This window comes from Salmo trutta, chromosome 7 (assembly GCF_901001165.1).
Source record: "Salmo trutta chromosome 7, fSalTru1.1, whole genome shotgun sequence".
NCBI lineage: Eukaryota > Metazoa > Chordata > Actinopteri > Salmoniformes > Salmonidae > Salmo > Salmo trutta.
The window spans coordinates 48,718,097-48,737,508 of record NC_042963.1 but is presented as its reverse complement, the minus strand read 5'-3'; the positions used below and the strand labels follow the sequence as shown (position 1 = coordinate 48,737,508).

The window sequence follows — 19,412 nt, the reverse complement described above, 5'->3', positions numbered from 1 at the left end:
GTTCCATAAGTCAATTCTAGGAGAAACCAATGGTGTGAGAGACGGAGTAGGAACTAGGGAGGGACAGGTAAACGGCAGTAAGTTATTTACTCTGTTGATGGCCATAGACATGAAGTGGTCCAGCAGGAAGCGGGCTTCTGTTAGGGTACAGGAGCTGATGACCGCGGAAACATCCACCGTGTCCACCTCCTCCTGTAAATGCAGATATTATGGTCACACAGTCTATACAAACTGCCTAATATCAGCCCAATCACCTTCCTGCTTTTAGGGTACATGTTACCCAAAATCATGGAATAGGTCTCTGGTTTGCCAGATCTGTGCTGCTTGAGAGCTCCGATTGGCCATGGGTGGATCTCAAAACTCTCGCTTCTTCCTCTGCTCCAATCCTCAATGTTTAGAGACACTTACTGCTAATGATTACGGTGCGCGTGTGTCTGTGCGCGTGTGTCTGTGCGCGTGTGTCACCTTGGCTTCCTCCATCTGCATAATGTTGGCCTGGCAGTCAGCAATGCTGTCGTTGATGTAGTCGATGTTGGCAACCACAGCGTCCACTTCCTCGTTGAGGGGAAGCACCGCCTTTTCAGCCTCAGGCCCCTCCCCCGCCAGCCTGTCCCTCTTTCTGGTCACCTTCTCCCTCCGCTTGGTCAGCTCCTCACGTTGCTGTGGAGGAGGGAGCAACGATGGAGGGGGGGGAGAGTGGAGGAGGGGGGAACGATGGAGGGGGGGAGTGGAGGAGGGAGGAACGATGGAGGGGGGGAGAGTGGAGGAGGGAGGAACGATGGAGGGGGGAGGGGAGGAATGATGGAGGGGGGAGAGTGGAGGAGGGAGGAACGATGGAGGGGGGAGGGGAGGAGGGGGAAATGATGGAGGGGGGAGAGTGGAGGAGGGGGGAATGATGGAGGGGGGAGGAGAGGAGCGAGTTTGCCAACGTTTTCAATATTAATGCTAACACTGCTAATTTAGCGTAACATAGTATCATACCATATGTAAACAATATTCACCACCAGTTCATGTCTACCACCAGTTCATGTCTACCACCAGTTCATGTCTACCACCAGTTCATGTCTACCACCAGTTCATGTCTACCACCAGTTCATGTCTACCACCAGTTCATGTCTACCACCAGTTCATGTCTACCACCAGTTCATGTCTACCACCAGTTCATGTCTACCACCAGTTCATGTCTACCACCAGTTCATGTTTACCTTGAGCAGGCGGTTCATTTCAGACTCCATGTTGGATATGGTCATCCTCTGCATGATGACATCAGAGATACGACGCTCCAGAGACTGCCACTTCACCCTGGCCACTCTGGTGGAATATATGCCTGTTGACCGCCTGTAGTAGGACCTGACACACACACACACACACACACACACACACACACACACACACACACACACACACACACACACACACACACACACACACACACACACACTTTTGAGGCATGTACACTGTAGGTGCATGCAAGTCTCATGTTCTCTTGCTAGAAGCTGTAAAAGCCATACTGATTGCTCTACATACACACCATGCAGTGTAATACAGAAACTCAAACACACACAAAACGGCACCGCAGTGACCTGTTGTCCAGTCCCCACCTGGTTCCGTTGGTGGTGGTGGAGCCAGAGGACTGCAGGCGTCCTGAGGGGGGTCGGAGGGAGGAGTCCTGGAGGGGCTCTGGGAGACTCACCTTCCTGCTGGTCACCTTACCAGACATAGGCCTGGCCTGTCTCCTCAGAGCAGACACCTGACTCAGAGACACACACCCGTAAGTCGACATTCATCCAACACCAGAATCACCACCGCCTGATGCTGAAGTTTGCTCAACTTAATAGAATAGTATGAGCTTTAGATTTTATTTACACAACTGCCATGTTTCTTGTTTCAGTGATTTTCAGGACGTGTTGAACTCTTATGAACCAAAGCTGTCATTGACAGTCTACTCTCTGACCCTGACCAATGGTTCCTACAACCCCCGTTCCCAGGCGAATATCCTATTCCAGGTACCAAAGGTGACAACAGAATTTGGGGAAAAAAAGCTTTAGTTTCTGGTCCTAGAATAAACTTCAAAATTCCTTGAACTTAGATCCAACTAGATAATTTCAAGTTGAGAGTTAGTGATTTGTTGCAGGATGTGTGTAACTGCTTTGCAGTATTGTGTAACTGTATAGTTTATAGCACTGCTGTATACCACATCCTTTTACTACTACGTGTTGCTCACCTCCTCAGTCTTCCTGCGCAAAATGAGCTCCTGTTGTCTCTTCTGGGCTTCTAGTAGCTTCAGCTGGTGCTGTGAAACACATATTTAAATGACATTCAGTAACGCCAGTAGCAGTAAGTTGCATTAGCATGGGATTCAGTAACACCAGTAGCATTAGCATGGCATTCAGTAACACCAGTTGCAGTAAGTTGCATTAGCATGGGATTCAGTAACACCAGTAGCATTAGCATGGAATTCAGTAACACCAGTAGCAGTGAGTTGCATTAGCATGGGATTCAGTAACACCAGTAGCATTAGCATGGCATTTAGTAACACCAGTAGCAGTAAGTTGCATTAGCATGGGATTCAGTAACACCAGTAGCATTAGCATGGCATTCAGTAACACCAGTAGCAGTAAGTTGCATTAGCATGGCATTCAGTAATGGTAGTAAATTGCATTAACATGGCATTCAGTAACGCCAGTAGCAGTAAGTTGCATTAACAGGTGCTTAAAGTTGGAACGCTTAAATGGTGAAACTGCTACAACTTTATAGTCACTGGATAACGAGCTATAAGAAAACAGTTTGGGTCAGCATGATGAAAAGGCCCGTTTAGCTCCAAGGCTGACAAACTAAGCTACGGATCCTATGGTTCACCTCCTGTTTGCGCTGGTCCTTCTTGAGGGTGGCGATCTCTCTGTTCCTCCTGGACTCTGTCATCCTGTTCTTCTCCTGCTGCTCCTTCATCTGCTTCATCAGACGAACCTGCACAATACAGCGCATTCACATTTACATCAATATCAGTCTTGAATTACTTAACATTCCTAGTGGAGCGATGGAACTCAGCAGCGGACCCTGTTCTGGGCAATTTGTTCGACTTCATTCCGGCCGATTCCTCCCATCAATATCAGTACCAACAAACATTAACACCTCACAGTGGTTAACAGTGCCGTATTGTTCGTGGTTCAAGTACGTCTTCTTGCTACCTTTGTCTTCTTCATCTCTGTGACGTCCAGTTGGAGCTTCTTCAGCTGTGTCTCGTACTTGGATTGGTTCTTGAGCAGGCGTGCGTGTTCCTTCTGGGCTGACTGTAGCTTCTGTAGTTCCTTGTTCATGATGCTCAGCTTCTTCTCGTACTCCTGCTTGATCTTCTTAGCCTTATCGTCGCTGCACGTCTCCACTGAGCCTAAGAGAGGCACCAAAAACAAAAGGGTCATTTTTAGACCCAAGGAATGCTCCTGCCCTGCTGTAACCCTTCACACCTGATCCTATTAGCCAGCTGCTCACCAGGGGTCTTATTTACCCAAGGTGCTCGCAAATATACTCTAAACCTTGCCTGCACCAGTTTTCCTGCAAATGTTGGCAGCTATACATTTTGAACCTGGCAGATAAGTGTGTGTGGATCTCCACGCATATCACAGGACGTCTCTCTTTTTCTGACATAACTGGTTTAATGATTCCCGCTACACAACAAATAGTCGTCTACCATTTATCAAAATCCCCCCCATTCAATAGCCAAGAATACAGGAAAGTAAAGAGACCGGTAGCCTTGACCGTATGAGACATTACGGCTATATTTGCTGTGTTATAGGATTAGGTGCATGACATCATAGCCCATTTCATTTCAGAGCCTATACCAAGGCAGGAGATAGAAACACAAATCATGTATTGATGAACAATATAATGAACAACAAGTTGTATTTTGCATAGAAGTGAGGGTTCTAACATGTATTTTTTAATTATTCAAAAAGGACAATCAATCTTGTCAACCAGTGTTTGTCACTTGCTAGGCGGTACGGATGTTTAGTTTGGAGAAGTCACTTTCTTTTAGGCACTATCATGGCCCAGTTTCAACATCTCCAAATCATACAGCAAATGAGGGTGTTTTCTTTACCGTAAAAGGTGAATGGAGGGGTGTTATCCAGGCGGGATTGTTCACTACCGCCCAAATATAAAATATGCCTCTGATTTATCAATGAAAACACAGCGCATTTGGGAAAATAGTCAGACCCCTTTCCTTTTTCCACATTTTGTTACGTTACAGCCTTATTTTAAAAATGGATTAAAATCGTTTTCCCCCTCATAAATCTATATACAATACCCCATAATGACAAAGCAAAACAGGTTTAGACATTTTTGGATTTATTTGTATTTATTTTTTCCCATTCGGAAATATCCCATTTACATAAGTATTCAGACCCTTCACTCAGTACTTTGTTGAATCACCTTTGGTAACAATTACATCATTGAGTATTCTTGGGTATGATGCTACAAGATTGGAACACCTGTACTTGAGGAGTTTCTCCCATTCTTCTCTGCAGACCCTCTCAAGCTCTGTCAGGTTGGATGGAGAGCGTTGCTGCACAGCTATTTTCAGGCCTCGCCAGAGATGTTCAATCAGGTTCAAGTCCAGGGAGTGGCTGGGTCACTCAAGGACATTGAGACTTGTCCCGAAGCCACTCCTGCATTGTCTTGGCTGTGTGCTTAGGGTGGTTGTCCTGTTGGAAGGGGAACCTTCGCCCCAGTCTGAGGACCTGAGCGCTCTGGAGCAGGTTTTATTCAAGGATCTCTCTGTACTTTGCTCCGTTCATCTTTCCCTCAATCCTGACTAGTCTCCCAGTCCCTGCCGTTGAAAGACATCCACACAGCATGATGCTGCCACCACCATGCTTCACCGTAGAGATGGTGCCAGGTTTCCTCCAGACGTGACGCTTGACATTCAGGCCAAAGAGTTCTATCTTGGTTTCATCAGGCCAGAGAACCTTGTTTCTCATGGTCTGAGAGTCCTTTAGGTGCCTTTTGGCAAACTCCAAGTGGGCTGTCATGTGCCTTTTACTGAGGAGTGGCTTCCATCTGGCAACCCTACCATAAAGGTCTGATTGGTGGAGTGCTGCAGAGATAGTTGTCCTTCTGGAAGGTTCTCCCATCTACACAAAGGAACTCTAGCGCTCTGTCAGAGTGACCATCGGGTTCTTGGTCACCTCCCTGACCGAGGCCCTTCTCCCCCGATCGTTCAGTTTGGCCGGGCAGCCAGCTCTAGGAAGAGTCTTGGTGGTTCCAAACTTCTTCCATTTAAGAATGATGGAGGCCACTGTGTTCTTGGGGACCTTCTATGATGCAGACATTTTTTGTTACCCTTCCCCAGATCTGTGCCTCGACAATCCTGTCTTGGAGCTCTACCGACAATTCCTTCAACCTCATGGCTTGGTTTTTGCTCTGACATGCACTGTGTCGTGTCTTTGGCATCATTAAAAGGGAAGACATGTTTATCAAATAACTATAATTATTATTACGCGATTAAACTGATTAATCGTGTAACTGTAATTAACTAGAAGGTCTGGGCACCAAGGAAAATATTCAGATTACAAAGTTATAATTTTCCTAATATAACTTTCAGATATTATAATATCTGATCTCTGAGTCCTCTGATTAATGATGTGTTATTTACCTCGCCAGTCTCATTCCAAACATCGTAAATTGTTGGTTATCTGCACGAACCCAGTCTTCACTCTGAGTCATCCATACATCAATTGTCTTAAAATCATTTATTTACTAATCTAAGTAATTCACAGAAATGCATAACAAACAGATATGGTTACAAGGAAATGATAGGAGATTGTGCCCTAGTGGGCTAAACCGGCATGGCGGCTTGTTACACAAAGAAAGGGGGTTGGGCTTGAATGAAAGAGCGGGAAGACTGAGGAACACAGAAAGCAGCTATGCTATCGTAAATACAGTATCGTATGCATTCTAAATTACCACCCATTTGGAAAAGGAAAATGCAATAAATATTTACTCTGAGCTGCGCTTCGGTAGGTTGGTCGTAGATGCTGGCCGTGTTGGCCAAAAGAGACCTTCCTGTCCTCGGAAGAATGTCACTGGTGGTAAAATGGATACGTTGTAGTATCTTTGTTGTGTGTTAGACTGGATCCGTCGTCCGTCCTTTCCTAGCCCACGTCTACAGCAGCCGCTGCTAACTCAACGGCTAGGAAGTATCACTTCTGTAGTGAATAAGAGTTCAAAGTTCATACCATTCGCAACCAAAGCTCATGCTGAGGTTGGCTTAGTTCTGTACTTGACATGCAAGTCCTTTTAACGCAGAGGCTGCAGACCTCTTGTACCCGGAACAGGCTGGTTACATTTCGTCACTGACTTATATAGTGGCGAGGGGAGAAGGGTGTGTTTCATCGTTTATAACCCCTGTCTCTTCACAGGGGTGGGCCACTGATTGGTCAGGGCTCTTTCCTTATGAAAACCCATTTCTCTCAATTGGAAGCTAAAATTACATTTAATCTCCTAACAAACAGTTTCAATATCAAACATTTAAATTGCACAACAATTCCATGTGAATCTGATAACTAGAATGTGTAGACTTTCCCAGGTACAGTTTATGTCGTCCTGTCATCAGTCATAATGTCTCAGATGACAACTGAACTGACATCCATACTCATTAAGTACCTGGTATATTTCCAACTGGTTCTATTACCGAAATATAGTTCCTTTCCCCCCACTTGTTTGATGTTCCCAGACTCTCTATAGTTAACAAAGGCTATTCAAAAGTCCTTCAGTAGGGTCAGAGAGAGAGGGGAAGGGAGAAAGGTATTTATGGGGGGTGGGTCATAAACCTTACCCACAGGCCAACGTCATGACATCTGTCAACTGTGGGACCTTATATAGACAGGTGTGTGCCTTTCCAAATCATGTCCAATCAATTGAATTTACCACAGGTGGACTCCAATCAAGTTGTAGAAACACCTCAAGGATGATCAATGGAAACAGGAAGCACCTGAGCTCAATTTCGAGTGTCATAGCAAATGGTCTGAATACTTATGTAAATACGCTTTTTTTTGTATAAATAAAAACGTTTTTTTTGCTTTGTCATTCTGGGGTATTGTGTGTAGATTAATGAGGATTATATATTTTTTTAATCCATTATAGAATAAGGCTGTAATGTAACAAAATGTGGAAAAAGTGAAGGGGTCTGAATACTTTCCGAATGCTCTGTATGTTGCGTATATGTTTCTTATTAAATTCTGGCATACGTGGAGATTCTAGGATTTGCGTGCGCCACAAATAATTGGGATTTATGCAACTTTCGCACGCAAATCCTAGAATGGCAAAAAAATTTAAGAAATGCACGCATGGTTGATAATTGAGCCCCAGGACCTCAAGTGATAAGCTGAATCAGGTGTGTTAGAGTAGGGGGTAAAGTAAAATCCAGCTCTCCAGTGGAAGGTTGCCCGGCCCCCCCCCCCCCCGCTTTAAAATCAACAGATGGAATCATCTGTTCAATATCTTTCGTGTCACTGGTTCTAAAGAACCACAGCAAAATCAAAACTCCAAACTCTTCACAGTGTCAACTGTAGCCAGTGACGGCCTTAGCCGTACCACATAGCTCTGCAGCAGTCACACCTTTCACTTCCTACCGTGATAACGCTTACCCATGTTGTGCAGCACCCGGTCTCTCTCAAGCTGTGTGTCTCTGATCTTGCTCTGCAGCATCATCAGTTTCTGTTCATACTGCTGCTTGAGCGTGTGCAGACGGCGCTGGCTGTTCTCCAGTTCGTCTATCAGCTTCTGCTTGATGGCGATCTCACACGTAATGTTGGCCAGGTCCGCCTGGAAGTTCTCTGGTGGGTGAAGTACAATCACATGGGTTTCACATACATAGACATATTTAGTAGATCTCAACACAGTGATGTTGGCCAGGTTCGCCTGGAAGTTCTCTGGCTGAAGTATAGTAAACATGGTGGCATATACTTTACAGTAGCTGTTACACACCCTTTAAAATAAAACATATTGCCTTTATTCAACCAGGTAAGTTAATGAAACAAATTTCTCTATCAAAAAACAATGTCTCATTTTGCAAGAATGTTAGTTACTTGATGCTACAGGGAGTCTCTAAAATAGATAGCACTCAGTGTAAGGTCATAATCAAAGTAAGTATACGCCGATTAAAACACCTGGTTTTCTGAGCAACATTTCAAACTATTAATACATGTAAAAAGCTAAAATCGGCGTTCCAGCAGAGTATTTGATCTGTGTATGTGATAGCCCCGGGTAGCACCAGCCCCGGGTAGCACCAGCCCCGGGTAGCACCAGCCCCGGGTAGCACCAGCCCCGGGTAGCACCAGCCCCGGGTAGGACCAGCCCCGGGTAGGACCAGCCTCCCTCTTACGCTCAAGTAAAGTGAGTTCCGAAAGACTTAAAGTATACATAAAGTATAAAGTATACATCTTAGAAACAGTTTACATACAAATGTTATATGTCCGTGGTAGAACGTTTATTTTGATTGGTGATTTCAGATGTGTCCACGGAAACAGGTCTATTAGGAAAATCCTTCTTGCAAAGCATGTACACGTTTTAAACAAACTAATATATTAATCTGACTGTCCACAATAAATCGCATTACTGTGTGCATGTAACCCTACTCACTGACTCAAACATGGAGAGCCATGCCCCTTCTATACATGCTATTTCTACAATTCAGCTATTTTACCTTTCTCATCTGACTCAGAGTCTGAATCATCAGAGCTCTCCTCCACATCCATCTCCTCCTCTTCCTCCTCCTCCTCTTCTTCTTCCTCCTCCCCTTCCTCATGGTCACTCCCCTCCTGAGATCACAAACAAAAATAGATTAGAAAATGATCCAGTGTCAGCAAAATGGGGTGGGCAAAAGCACTTCTCTTAATCCTGAGATATCATTGGACTAATAGGTTGTCAAATATACCATCTCAGGCTCGTCATTGGACCGCTCAGTCAGCTCTTTTTCCATTCCTTGGTCATTGTCGGGGACTTCTTCCTTGACGACACTAGTCGGGGAGAACAAAGAGGCAGGGTGAGACAACATTGAACTGAGCAGACCAAAGGTTCAATAGTATTTATTTTCTAGAGGGGAAAAAAGACAACCGAAAGCATAATAGCATGAAAGAATATGCAGCAGCACAAAAAAAGTATGTACAGTAATTATCTGTAAAGGAATCTGTTTTTTTTGTATTTTTCAAAATAAAGGGTGTTAAAAAAGCTAGAGATAAGGCCATTGGTGGTGCATGAAAACAGAGCCAACAGCATTGTTTCCATCATATCAGCAAGTCGGGGTGAACAAACAAGCGAGCACTGAAAGAACTGAAGTTTTCCTTCTGGTGTGTCAACTGCCTGCTAAACAAAACAAAATGGCGGTTTAGAAGAAGCGAGGGATGGGAGTGGCAAATGGGAGTGGAACCTGTGACAAACCTGCCATCCTCCTCCTCTACCAGCTCCTCCCTCCCTCTCTCTTCCAGCAGCTGCTGGAGCCTTCAGGGAAAGGTAAGGGTCGAAGGTCACAGGGGAGAGGTGACAAGGAAGGAAAGAAATCAGGGAGTACAGAGAATTGGAAGGAAGAGAAGTCATAGGGAGAAACATGGGGATCACAAACTGTTACTCACCATGGCAACACATTGAGGATATACTGTACAATAATTGCCAGTGTAGTGGAGTTTGTTTTTTTCAAACAAGAAAACAATAATTTGGTTGCATAACCACCATCTCTTTTTACCTCTTCTTCTTCTTTCTCTCCTTCTTCTTGAGTTTCTCCAGATCTTTCTTGGCCATCTCGATGATGTCAGAGGCCTCCTTCTCGGGGGCCAGGAGGGCAGGGGAGAAGGTTCCGGGGTAGAAGGACTGGCGTGAGGAGGCACGGGACAGGTTCTTACGCAGGTTCTCATTCATAGACTCACTTTCCAGGAGTTTGGCCCTAGGGGGAGGAGGGGGGGGGAGGGGTAACAGTAAAGCTTATTGACAAACTGAACAAATTGAAATGACAAATGAAAGGTATTAATCTTAATATAGGGGAGACATTTACTTACCTGAGGTCCTCTATCTCTTTGATATAGCTCTGGATCATGTTCCCAATCTCTTCACTGCCCTCACCTGAATAAACAAAACACGAAAACACACACTTATGAACTGTTTAAGACATGAGGGGATTGGCACAGACATATTGACACATATGAAAACCCACACCTCACATTCCCTCATATCTCACAGGAGACATGCACACACCCCACTCACCTGCCCTGGCGAGGACCTGGTTGGCCTGGTCACTGAGGTACTGTGTGAGTCTGGCCCTCTGGGCGTCAATGGTCTCCTGCATGGCCTTGACCCTGATCCTCAGGTTACTGTTCTCAGTCTGCAGCATGGTGTTTTCATGGACCATGTCGTTGATGCTCTCCATACCATCCTCTCCCACCATACGCTTACCCTACCAGAGGAAAATGGGTTTAGATATAATTCACTAAGGGGAAATTATTTTTGGACAGTCATACCTCTTTTTCATATACTTCCCGTTTTCTTTTTTTATCCAGTTTTTCCCTCATCTAATTTACTTTCTCACTCCTCTCTGTCCATACCCCCCCCCCCGTCACAATATTTGACCCTTTCTTCCACTCTTAACTATGCCCAACCCAACACGTACTTTTGGTCATGTAGTGGAAGTGCACCACATAATATATTCTCTCTCTCCCTCTCCCTCACCCCTCCCCATCTCGCTCTCCCCTCCCATCTCGCTCTCCCCTCCCATCTCGCTCTCCCCTCCCATCTCGCTCTCCCCTCCCATCTCGCTCTCCCCTCCCATCTCGCTCTCCCCTCCCATCTCGCTCTCCCCTCCCCATCTCGCTCTCCCCTCCCCATCTCGCTCTCCCCTCCCCATCTCGCTCTCCCTCTCCCTCTCTCTCCCTCCCCCCTCCTCCTTCTCATCTCCCTCCCTCCCCATCTCCCTCCCTCCCCATCTCGCTCTCCCTCCCTCCCTCCCCATCTCGCTCTCCCGCTCTCTCCCTCCCTCCCTCTCCCTCCCTCCCTCCCCATCTCGCTCTCCCTCCCTCCCTCCCTCCCATCTCGCTCTCCCTCCCTCCCTCCCATCTCGCTCTCCCTCCCTCCCTCCCATCTCGCTCTCCCTCCCTCCCTCCCATCTCGCTCTCCCTCCCTCCCTCCCCATCTCGCTCTCCCTCCCTCCCCATCTCGCTCTCCCTCCCTCCCCATCTCGCTCTCCCTCCCTCCCTCCCTCCCCATCTCGCTCTCCCTCCCTCCCTCCCCATCTCGCTCTCCCTCCCTCCCTCCCTCCCCATCTCGCTCTCCCTCCCTCCCTCCCCATCTCGCTCTCCCTCCCTCCCTCCCCATCTCGCTCTCCCTCCCTCCCTCCACATCTCGCTCTCCCTCCCTCCCTCCCTCCACATCTCGCTCTCCCCGCTCTCTCTCTCCCGCTCTCTCCCTCTCCCTCTCCATCTCCCTCCCTCCCCATCTCGCTCTCCCTCCCCATCTCGCGCTCCCTCCCCAACTCGCTCTCCCTCCCCAACTCGCTCTCCCTCCCCATCTCGCTCTCCCTCCCCATCTCGCTCTCCCTCCCTCCCTCCCCATCTCGCTCTCCCCATCTCCCTCTCTCTCCCTCCCTCCCCATCTCCCTCCCTCCCCATCTCGCTCCCCATCTCCCTCCCTCCCCATCTCCCTCCCCATCTCCCTCTCCCTCCTTCCCCATCTCGCTATCCCTCCCTCCCCATCTCGCTCTCCATTCCCTCCCATTCTCGCTCTCCCACCCTCCCCATCTCGCTCTCCCTCCCTCCCCATCTCGCTCTCCATCTCCCCTCCCTCCCTCCCTCCCTCCCTCTCCATCTCCCTCCCCATCTCGCTCTCCCTCCCTCCCCATCTCGCTCTCCCTCCCTCCCGCTCTCTCTCTCCCGCTCTCTCTCTCCCGCTCTCTCCCTCCCGCTCTCTCCCTCCCTCCCGCTCTCCCTCCCTCCCCATCTCGCTCTCCCCTCCCTCCCCATCTCGCTCTCCCTCCCTCCCCATCTCGCTCTCCCTCCCTCCCCATCTCGCTCTCTCTCTCTCCCGCTCTCTCCCTCCCGCTCTCTCCCTCCCTCCCATCTCGCTCTCCCCCTCCCTCCCCCCATCTGCGCTCTCTCTCCCTCCCTCCCCATCGCGAATCTTCGCTCTCCCCTCCCCATCTCGCTCTCCTCTCCACCCGCTCATCCTCTCCTCTCCCGCTCTCTCATCCCTCCCGCTCTTCTCTCCCTCCGCTCTCTCTCCCTCCCGCTCTCATTCCTCCCTCTCGTCTCCCCTCGCTCTCACAGCCCTCCCTCCCGCATCGCCGCTCTCCCCCCTCCCTCCCCATCTCCCTCCCTCCCTCCCCTCCCCCCCCCCCATCTCCATCCATCTCTCCTCCTCCTCTCCCCATCTCGCTCTCCCTCCCTCCCCAATCTCGCTCTCCCTCCCTCTCCCCATCGCGCTCATCCCTCCCTCCCCATCTCGCTCTCCCTCTCGCTCTCCCTCTCTCCCCATCTCGCTCTCCCTCTCTCCCCATCTTGCTCTCCCTCTCTCCCCATCTTGCTCTCCCTCTCTCCCTCTCTCTCCCCATCTCGCTCTCCCTCTCTCCCCATCTCGCTCTCCCTCTCTCCCGCTCTCTCTCTCCCGCTCTCTCACTCTCCATCTCGCTCTCCCTCCCTCCCCATCTCGCCCTCCCTCCCTCCCCATCTCGCCCTCCCTCCCTCCCCATCTCGCCCTCCCTCCCGCTCTCTCTCTCCCGCTCTCTCTCTCCCGCTCTCTCTCTCCCGCTCTCTCCCCATCTCGCTCTCCCTCCCTCCCCATCTCGCTCTCCCTCCCTCCCTCCCCATCTCTCTCTCCCTCCCCATCTCGCTCTCCCTCCCTCCCCATCTCGCTCTCCCCCCCTCCCCATCTCGCTCCCTCCCTCCCTCGCTCTCCCTCTCCCTCCCCTCCCCATCTCGCTCTCCCTCCCTCCCCATCTCTCTCTCTCCCTCCCTCCCCATCTCGCTCTCCCTCCCTCCCCATCTCGCTCCCCTCCCTCCCTCGCTCTCCCTCTCCCTCCCTCCCCATCTCCCTCCCTCCCATCTCGCTCTCCCTCCCTCCCCATCTCGCTCTCCCCTCCCTCCCCATCTCGCTCTCCCTCCCTCCCCATCTCCCCCCCTCTCTCCCTCCCTCCCTCCCCTCCCCATCTCACTCCCTCCCCATCTCGCTCTCCCTCCCTCCCCATCTCCGCTCTCCCGCTCTCTCTCTCCCTCCCTGCCCCATGTCTCCCTCCCTCCCCATTTCGACTCTCCCTCCCTCCCATCTCGCGCTCTCCCCGTCCATTCCCCATCTCCCTCCCATCTCGCTCTCCCCAGTCTCGCTCTCTTCCCCCCTGCCCCATCTCGCTCTCTCCCCCCATCTCGCTCTCTCGCTCCCCGCTCTCTCATCTCCGCTCCTCCTCTCCCGCGTCTCTCTCTCCTCTCCCCGCTCTCTCTCTCCCGCTCTCTCTCTCCCGCTCCTCTCCCTCCGCTCTTCTCGCTCTCCCTCCCTCCCCATCTCGCTCTCCCCTCCCTCCCCATCTCGCTCTCCCCATCTCGCTCTCCCCTACCTCCCCATCTCCCTCCCTCCCCCTCTCGCTCTCCCCTCCCCATCTCGCTCTCCCTCCCTCCCCATCTCGCTCTCCCTCCTCCCCATCTCGCTCTCCCTCCCTCCCCATCTCGCTCTCCCGCTCTCTCTCTCCCGCTCTCTCTCCCTCCCGCTCTCTCTCCCTCCCGCTCTCTCCATCCCCGCTCTCTCCCTCCCGCTCTCTCCCTCCCGCTCTCTCCCTCCCGCTCTCTCCCTCCCGCTCTCTCACTCTCCCTCCCTCCCCATCTCGCTCTCCCCTCCCTCCCCATCTCGCTCTCCCCTCCCTCCCCATCTCCCTCCCTCCCTCCCATCTCTCTCCCTCCCTCCCTCCCCATCTCGCTCTCTCCCTCCTCCCCATCTCCCTCCCTCCCCATCTCGCTCTCCCTCCCTCCCCATCTCCCTCCCCATCTCCCTCTCTCCCCATCTCGCTCTCCCTCCCTCCCCATCTCTCTCCCTCCCCATCTCGCCCTCCCTCCCTCCCCATCTCGCCCTCCCTCCCGCTCTCTCTCTCCCGCTCTCTCCCCATCTCGCTCTCCCTCCCTCCCCATCTCGCTCTCCCTCCCTCCCCATCTCTCTCCCTCCCTCCCTCCCCATCTCTCTCCCTCCCTCCCTCCCCATCTCTCTCTCCCTCCCCATCTCGCTCTCCCTCCCTCCCCATCTCGCTCTCCCTCCCTCCCCATCTCTCGCTCTCCCTCCCTCCCCATCTCGCTCCCCCCCCCTCCCCATCTCGCTCTCTCTCCCTCTCCCTCCCTCCCTCTCTCCCTCCCCATCTCGCTCCCTCCCATCTCGCTCTCCCCTCCCCCCCCCTCTCCCCTCCTCCCTCCCCATCTCGCTCTCCCCCCTCCCTCCCCATCTCGCTCTCCCTCCCCCCCCCATCTCGCTCTCCCTCCCCCCCCATCTCGCTCTCCCTCCCATCTCCCCCCCCCCCCCTCCTCTCTCCCCTCCTCTCTCCCTCCCCCCTCCCCATCTCACCCTCCCCATCTCGCTCTCCCTCCCTCCCTCCCCATCTCTCTCCCCCCTCCCCATCTCTCTCCCCTCCCTCCCCATCTCTCTCTCCCCCTCCCTCCCCATCTCTCTCCCCTCCCTCCCCATCTCTCTCCCCTCCCTCCCCATCTCTCTCTCCCTCCCTCCCCAGCATCGCTCCTCAACTCCCCTCCCTCCCATCTCGCTCGCCCTCCCGGCCCATCTGCCCCCCCTCCCTCTCTCTCTCCCTCACTAAAGCCCCTCGCCCAAAAAATCTCTAATCCCTCCCCATCTCGCTCTCCCCTCCCTCCGCCCTCATCTCGCTCCTCCTCCCCGCTCTCTCTCTCTCTCCCTCCCTCCCCCTCTCCCTCCCTCCCCCATCTCCCTCTCCTCCCTCCCCCCTCTCCCTCCCTCCCTCCCCATCTCGCTCTCCCGCTCTCTCTCTCCCCGCTCTCTCTCTCCCGCTCCCTCCCTCCCCATCTCCCCCTCTCCCCTCCCTCCCCATCTCCCTCTCCCCTCCCCCTCCCTCCCTCCCTCTCCTCTCCCTCCCTCCCCATCTCCCTCCCTCCCCATCTCGCTCCCTCCCCATCTCGCTCCCTCCCCATCTCGCTCCCTCCCCATCTCGCTCTCCCTCCCTCCCCATCTCTCTCTCCCTCTCCCTCCCCATCTCCCTCCCTCTCTCCCTCCCTCCCCATCTCCCTCCCTCTCCATCTCGCTCTCCCTCCCTCCCCATCTCGCTCTCCCTCCCTCCCCATCTCGCTCTCCCTCCCTCCCCATCTCTCTCCCCCTCCTCCCCATCTCCCTCCCTCCCTCCCCATCTCCCTCCCTCCCCATCTCGCTCTCCCTCCCTCCCCATCTCGCTCTCCCTCCCTCCCCATCTCGCTCTCCCTCCCTCCCCATCTCGCTCTCCCTCCCTCCCCATCTCGCTCTCCCTCCCTCCCCATCTCGCTCTCCCTCCCTCCCCATCTCCCCCCTCCTCTCTCCCTCCCTCCTCCTCTCTCCCTCCCTCCCTCCCCATCTCGCTCCCTCCCTCCCCATCTCGCTCTCCCTCCCTCCCTATCTCGCTCTCTCCCCTCCTCCTCCCCCTCCCTCCCCATCTCGCTCTCCCTCCCCATCTCGCTCTCCCCCCCCACTCCCCTCCCTCCCCATCTCCCTCCCTCCCCCTCTCGCTCCCTCCCTCCCCATCTCGCTCTCTCCCTCCCTCCCCATCTCGCTCTCCCTCCCTCCCCCCCCATCTCGCTCTCCCTCCCTCCCCATCTCCCCCCCTCCCCTCCTCTCTCCCTCCCTCCCTCCCCATCTCGCTCTCCCGCTCTCTCTCTCCCTCCCTCCCCATCTCGCTCTCCCTCCCCATCTCCCTCCCTCCCTCCCCATCTCCCTCTCCCTCCCCCCCATCTCGCTCTCCCTCCCCCCCATCTCTCTCCCTCCCTCCCTCCCCATCTCCCTCCCTCCCCATCTCGCTCTCCCTCCCTCCCCATCTCGCTCTCCCCTCTCTCTCTCTCTCCCCGCTCTCCTCCTCCCCCGCTCTCTCTCCCTCTCCCTCTCTCTCCCCTCCCCCTCCATCTCTCCCTCCCCCCTCCCCATCTCCCTCCCCATCTCCCTCTCCCTCCCTCCCCATCTCGCTCTCCCTCCCTCCCCATCTCGCTCCTCTCCTCTCCCTCCCTCCCCATCTCCCCCTCCCCCCCCCATCTCCCCTCCCTCCCTCCCCATCTCGCTCTCCCTCCCCATCTCGCTCTCCCTCCCTCCCTCATCCCCTCCGCCCTCCCTCCCCATCTCGCGCCCCTCCCCCCCCCTCTCGCCCTCCCTCCCCATCTCGCTCTCCTCCCTCCCTCCCTCCCCATCTCGCCCTCCCTCCCTCCCCATCTCGCCCTCCCTCCCTCCCCATCTCGCCCTCCCTCCCTCCCCATCTCGCCCTCCCCTCCCCCATCCCTCTCTCTTACGGTCCGTACTCAATCAGTTCCATCTGTAGCCTGGCGATTCTGTCCTGAGAGCAGAGATCTGCTGGGAGGCCTTGTCCTGGTTCACCATCACTTTGTTCTTAATGTTCCTGGCTCTGTAGCGTACTTCAACGCGTTCAGGGTCTCCATGAAGTCCCGGTCAGATGGACTGATGCAGGCTATCATCATCGTTTGGCTGAAGGTAAATGGGAGAATTCAAATTAACATGGTTCCTCACTTATGCATTCAACAACATAACAGCTTTGCCTTGGCAGCCAACGACAAGTGGGCTGAACAAGAAACAGACTGACACCTCAAAGCTGACTCTTAATATGTACAATTTGTATCGATTGACAAAATGCATTTAGTTTGACTTGCACATCATACCAGATTACTACGACAAAATCCTTATAGAGAGAGGGAGAAAGGCCAGACCAATGGCAAACACCTGTTTCCACCTAGAGAGTCCTGTAGGAGCCGGGTGAGTTTGGAGTCTCTGTAGGGCACGTGCGTGGATCGCTTGCTCCTGTCTCCCAAAGCACTAATTACATTCCCCAGAGCAAGCTGCAGTTTGGAGGAGATGACCAAAAAACACAACTCAGAAAAACAGACATTGAAAGTATTTCAGAAAGATTCTCATCGAGTCTACTGTGTTCATACTGGGCTGTCACGGCTTCACACAGTATTTGCAAGGTAGAAATAAAATGCCTATTTTTAAAGGACTCATCTGACTTGATATAATATTCCTATATTGTATTTTGACCAGATCCCATAGTGTGTTAGGGAAAAGGGTGGTCAAAAGCTGTATACTACTATAGGGAATAAGGTCCATTTGAGACACAGCCAACTCACCTCAGTCCACAGTTGATGGAGATTCCCTCCTTAGCTCGGTCTCTCCTGTAGCACACCGGTTCTCTTCAGCCTTTCAGAACCGGCCAGGTCCACAATTGAAACTTGGCCGTCAGTGTCTCATACTCTTCCATCTCTGAGTTGCCGTTAGCAATCCTGTTATCCGTCTCGTTGTTGTCCGTCTCGTTGTTGTCCGTCTCGTTGTTGTCTGTCTGTGAGGTAGAAATAACAGGCGGCAGTTAAGTGCATTGGGCCAGTAACCGAAAGTTTGCTGGTTCGAATCCCAGAGAACTAGGTGAAGAATCGGTCAATGTGCCCTTGAGCAAGGCACTTAAGCAATTACAGTTATGTAAGTCGCTCTGGATAAGAGCGTTGGCTAAATTATCAAAGTGTACATGTAAATAACACCAAGATGGATGCCTTTGTTTCAGTACCACAAGTCAAAAGCACTGTCCATGCCATTAGTGTAATATAACTTAGAATGCCAGTACCATACACATAGAATGCCAGTACCATACACATAGAATGTCAGTACCATACACATAGAATGTCAGTACCATACACATAGAATGTCAGTACCATACACATAGAATGTCAGTACCATACACATAGAATGTCAGTACCATACACATAGTATGTCAGTACCATACACATAGAATGTCAGTACCATACACATAGAATGTCAGTACCATACACATAGAATGTCAGTACCACACATAGTATGTCAGTACCATACACATAGAATGTCAGTACCATACACATAGTATGTCAGTACCATACACATAGAATGTCAGTACCATAAACATAGAATGTCAGTACCATAAACATAGAATGTCAGTACCATAAACATAGAATGTCAGTACCATAAACACAGAATGTCAGTACCATAAACACAGAATGTCAGTACCATAAACATAGAATGTCAGTAATAAGAGCACTTTGTTAGAGGTCACCCGATTATGATTTTTCAACGGCAATACCGATTATTGGAGGACGGGAAAGCCGATACCAATTTTTGTATATATTTGTAATAATGCCAATTACAACAATACTAAATGAACAATTAACCCTTTTATTTTAACTTCATATAATACATAAATAAAACCTATTTCGTCTCAAATAAATAATGGAACATGTTCAATTTGGTTTAAATAATGCAAAAACACAGTGTTGGAGAAGAAAGTGCAATATGTGCCATGTAAAAAAAACAAACGTTTAAGTTCCTTACTCAGAACATGAGAACTTATGAAAGCTGGTGGTTCAATATTCCCAGTTCTTCAATATTCCCAGTTAAGAAGTTTTAGGTTGTAGTTTTATAGGAATTATGACGCGGCGACTATTTCTCTCTATACCATTTGTAGTTCATATACCTTTGACTATTGGATGTTCTTATAGGCACTTTAGTGCTGCCAGCCTAATCTCGGGAGTTGATAGGCTTGAAGTCATAAACATCGCTGTGCTTCAAGCATTGCTAAGAGCTGCTTAAACGCAGTAAAGTGTTGTTTAAATGAATGCTTACAAGCCTGCTGCTGCCAACCACCACTCAGTCAGACTGCTCTATCAAATCATAGACTTAATTATAATAAACACACAGAAATACGAGCCTTTGGTCATTAATATGGTCAAATCCAGAAACGATCATTTTGAAAACAAAACATTTATTCTTTCAGTGAAATAGGGAACCATAACATATTTTGTTGAATGGGTGGCAACCCTAAGTCTAAATATTGCTGTTACATTGCACAACCTTCAATGTTATGTCTTAATTATGTTAAATTCTGGCAAATTAATTACGGTCTTTGTTAGGAAGGAACACAGTTCGCAACGAGCCAGGCGGCCCAAACTGTTGCATATAACCTGACTCTGCTGGCACTGAACGCAAGAGAAGTGACACAATTTCCCTAGTTAATATTGCCTGCTAACTTGCATTAATTTTAACTAAATATGCAGGTTCAAAAATATATATTTCTGTGTATTGATTTTAAGAAAGGCATTGATGTTTATGGTTAGGTCAATTTGTGCAACAAATGTGCTTTTTTGCAAATGCATGTCGTAACAGTGTCATAA

The 19,412-nt window shown here is 51.1% G+C and overlaps 1 protein-coding gene across 6 annotated transcripts in view; it reads right to left on the bottom strand.

The window, feature by feature from the left end:
* Nucleotides 1-19,412, bottom strand: part of kif21a (kinesin family member 21A) — an 81,932-nt gene that overhangs the window by 21,487 nt on the left and 41,033 nt on the right. For 4 of the 6 annotated variants that reach the window (XM_029759233.1, XM_029759234.1, XM_029759237.1 and 1 more), the window contains exons 9-22: nucleotides 10,252-10,441; nucleotides 10,047-10,110; nucleotides 9,737-9,934; nucleotides 9,436-9,495; nucleotides 8,933-9,014; nucleotides 8,702-8,816; nucleotides 7,644-7,832; nucleotides 3,189-3,388; nucleotides 2,860-2,967; nucleotides 2,225-2,293; nucleotides 1,602-1,750; nucleotides 1,206-1,350; nucleotides 466-660; nucleotides 91-192 (exon numbers count right to left, since the gene is read on the bottom strand). In XM_029759233.1, the coding sequence (XP_029615093.1) occupies nucleotides 91-192; nucleotides 466-660; nucleotides 1,206-1,350; nucleotides 1,602-1,750; nucleotides 2,225-2,293; nucleotides 2,860-2,967; nucleotides 3,189-3,388; nucleotides 7,644-7,832; nucleotides 8,702-8,816; nucleotides 8,933-9,014; nucleotides 9,436-9,495; nucleotides 9,737-9,934; nucleotides 10,047-10,110; nucleotides 10,252-10,441 (1,866 nt within the window). The remainder of the gene's footprint in view (nucleotides 1-90; nucleotides 193-465; nucleotides 661-1,205; nucleotides 1,351-1,601; nucleotides 1,751-2,224; nucleotides 2,294-2,859; nucleotides 2,968-3,188; nucleotides 3,389-7,643; nucleotides 7,833-8,701; nucleotides 8,817-8,932; nucleotides 9,015-9,435; nucleotides 9,496-9,736; nucleotides 9,935-10,046; nucleotides 10,111-10,251; nucleotides 10,442-19,412) is intronic. The other 2 variants (XM_029759236.1, XM_029759238.1) reach the window with 1 other exon arrangement.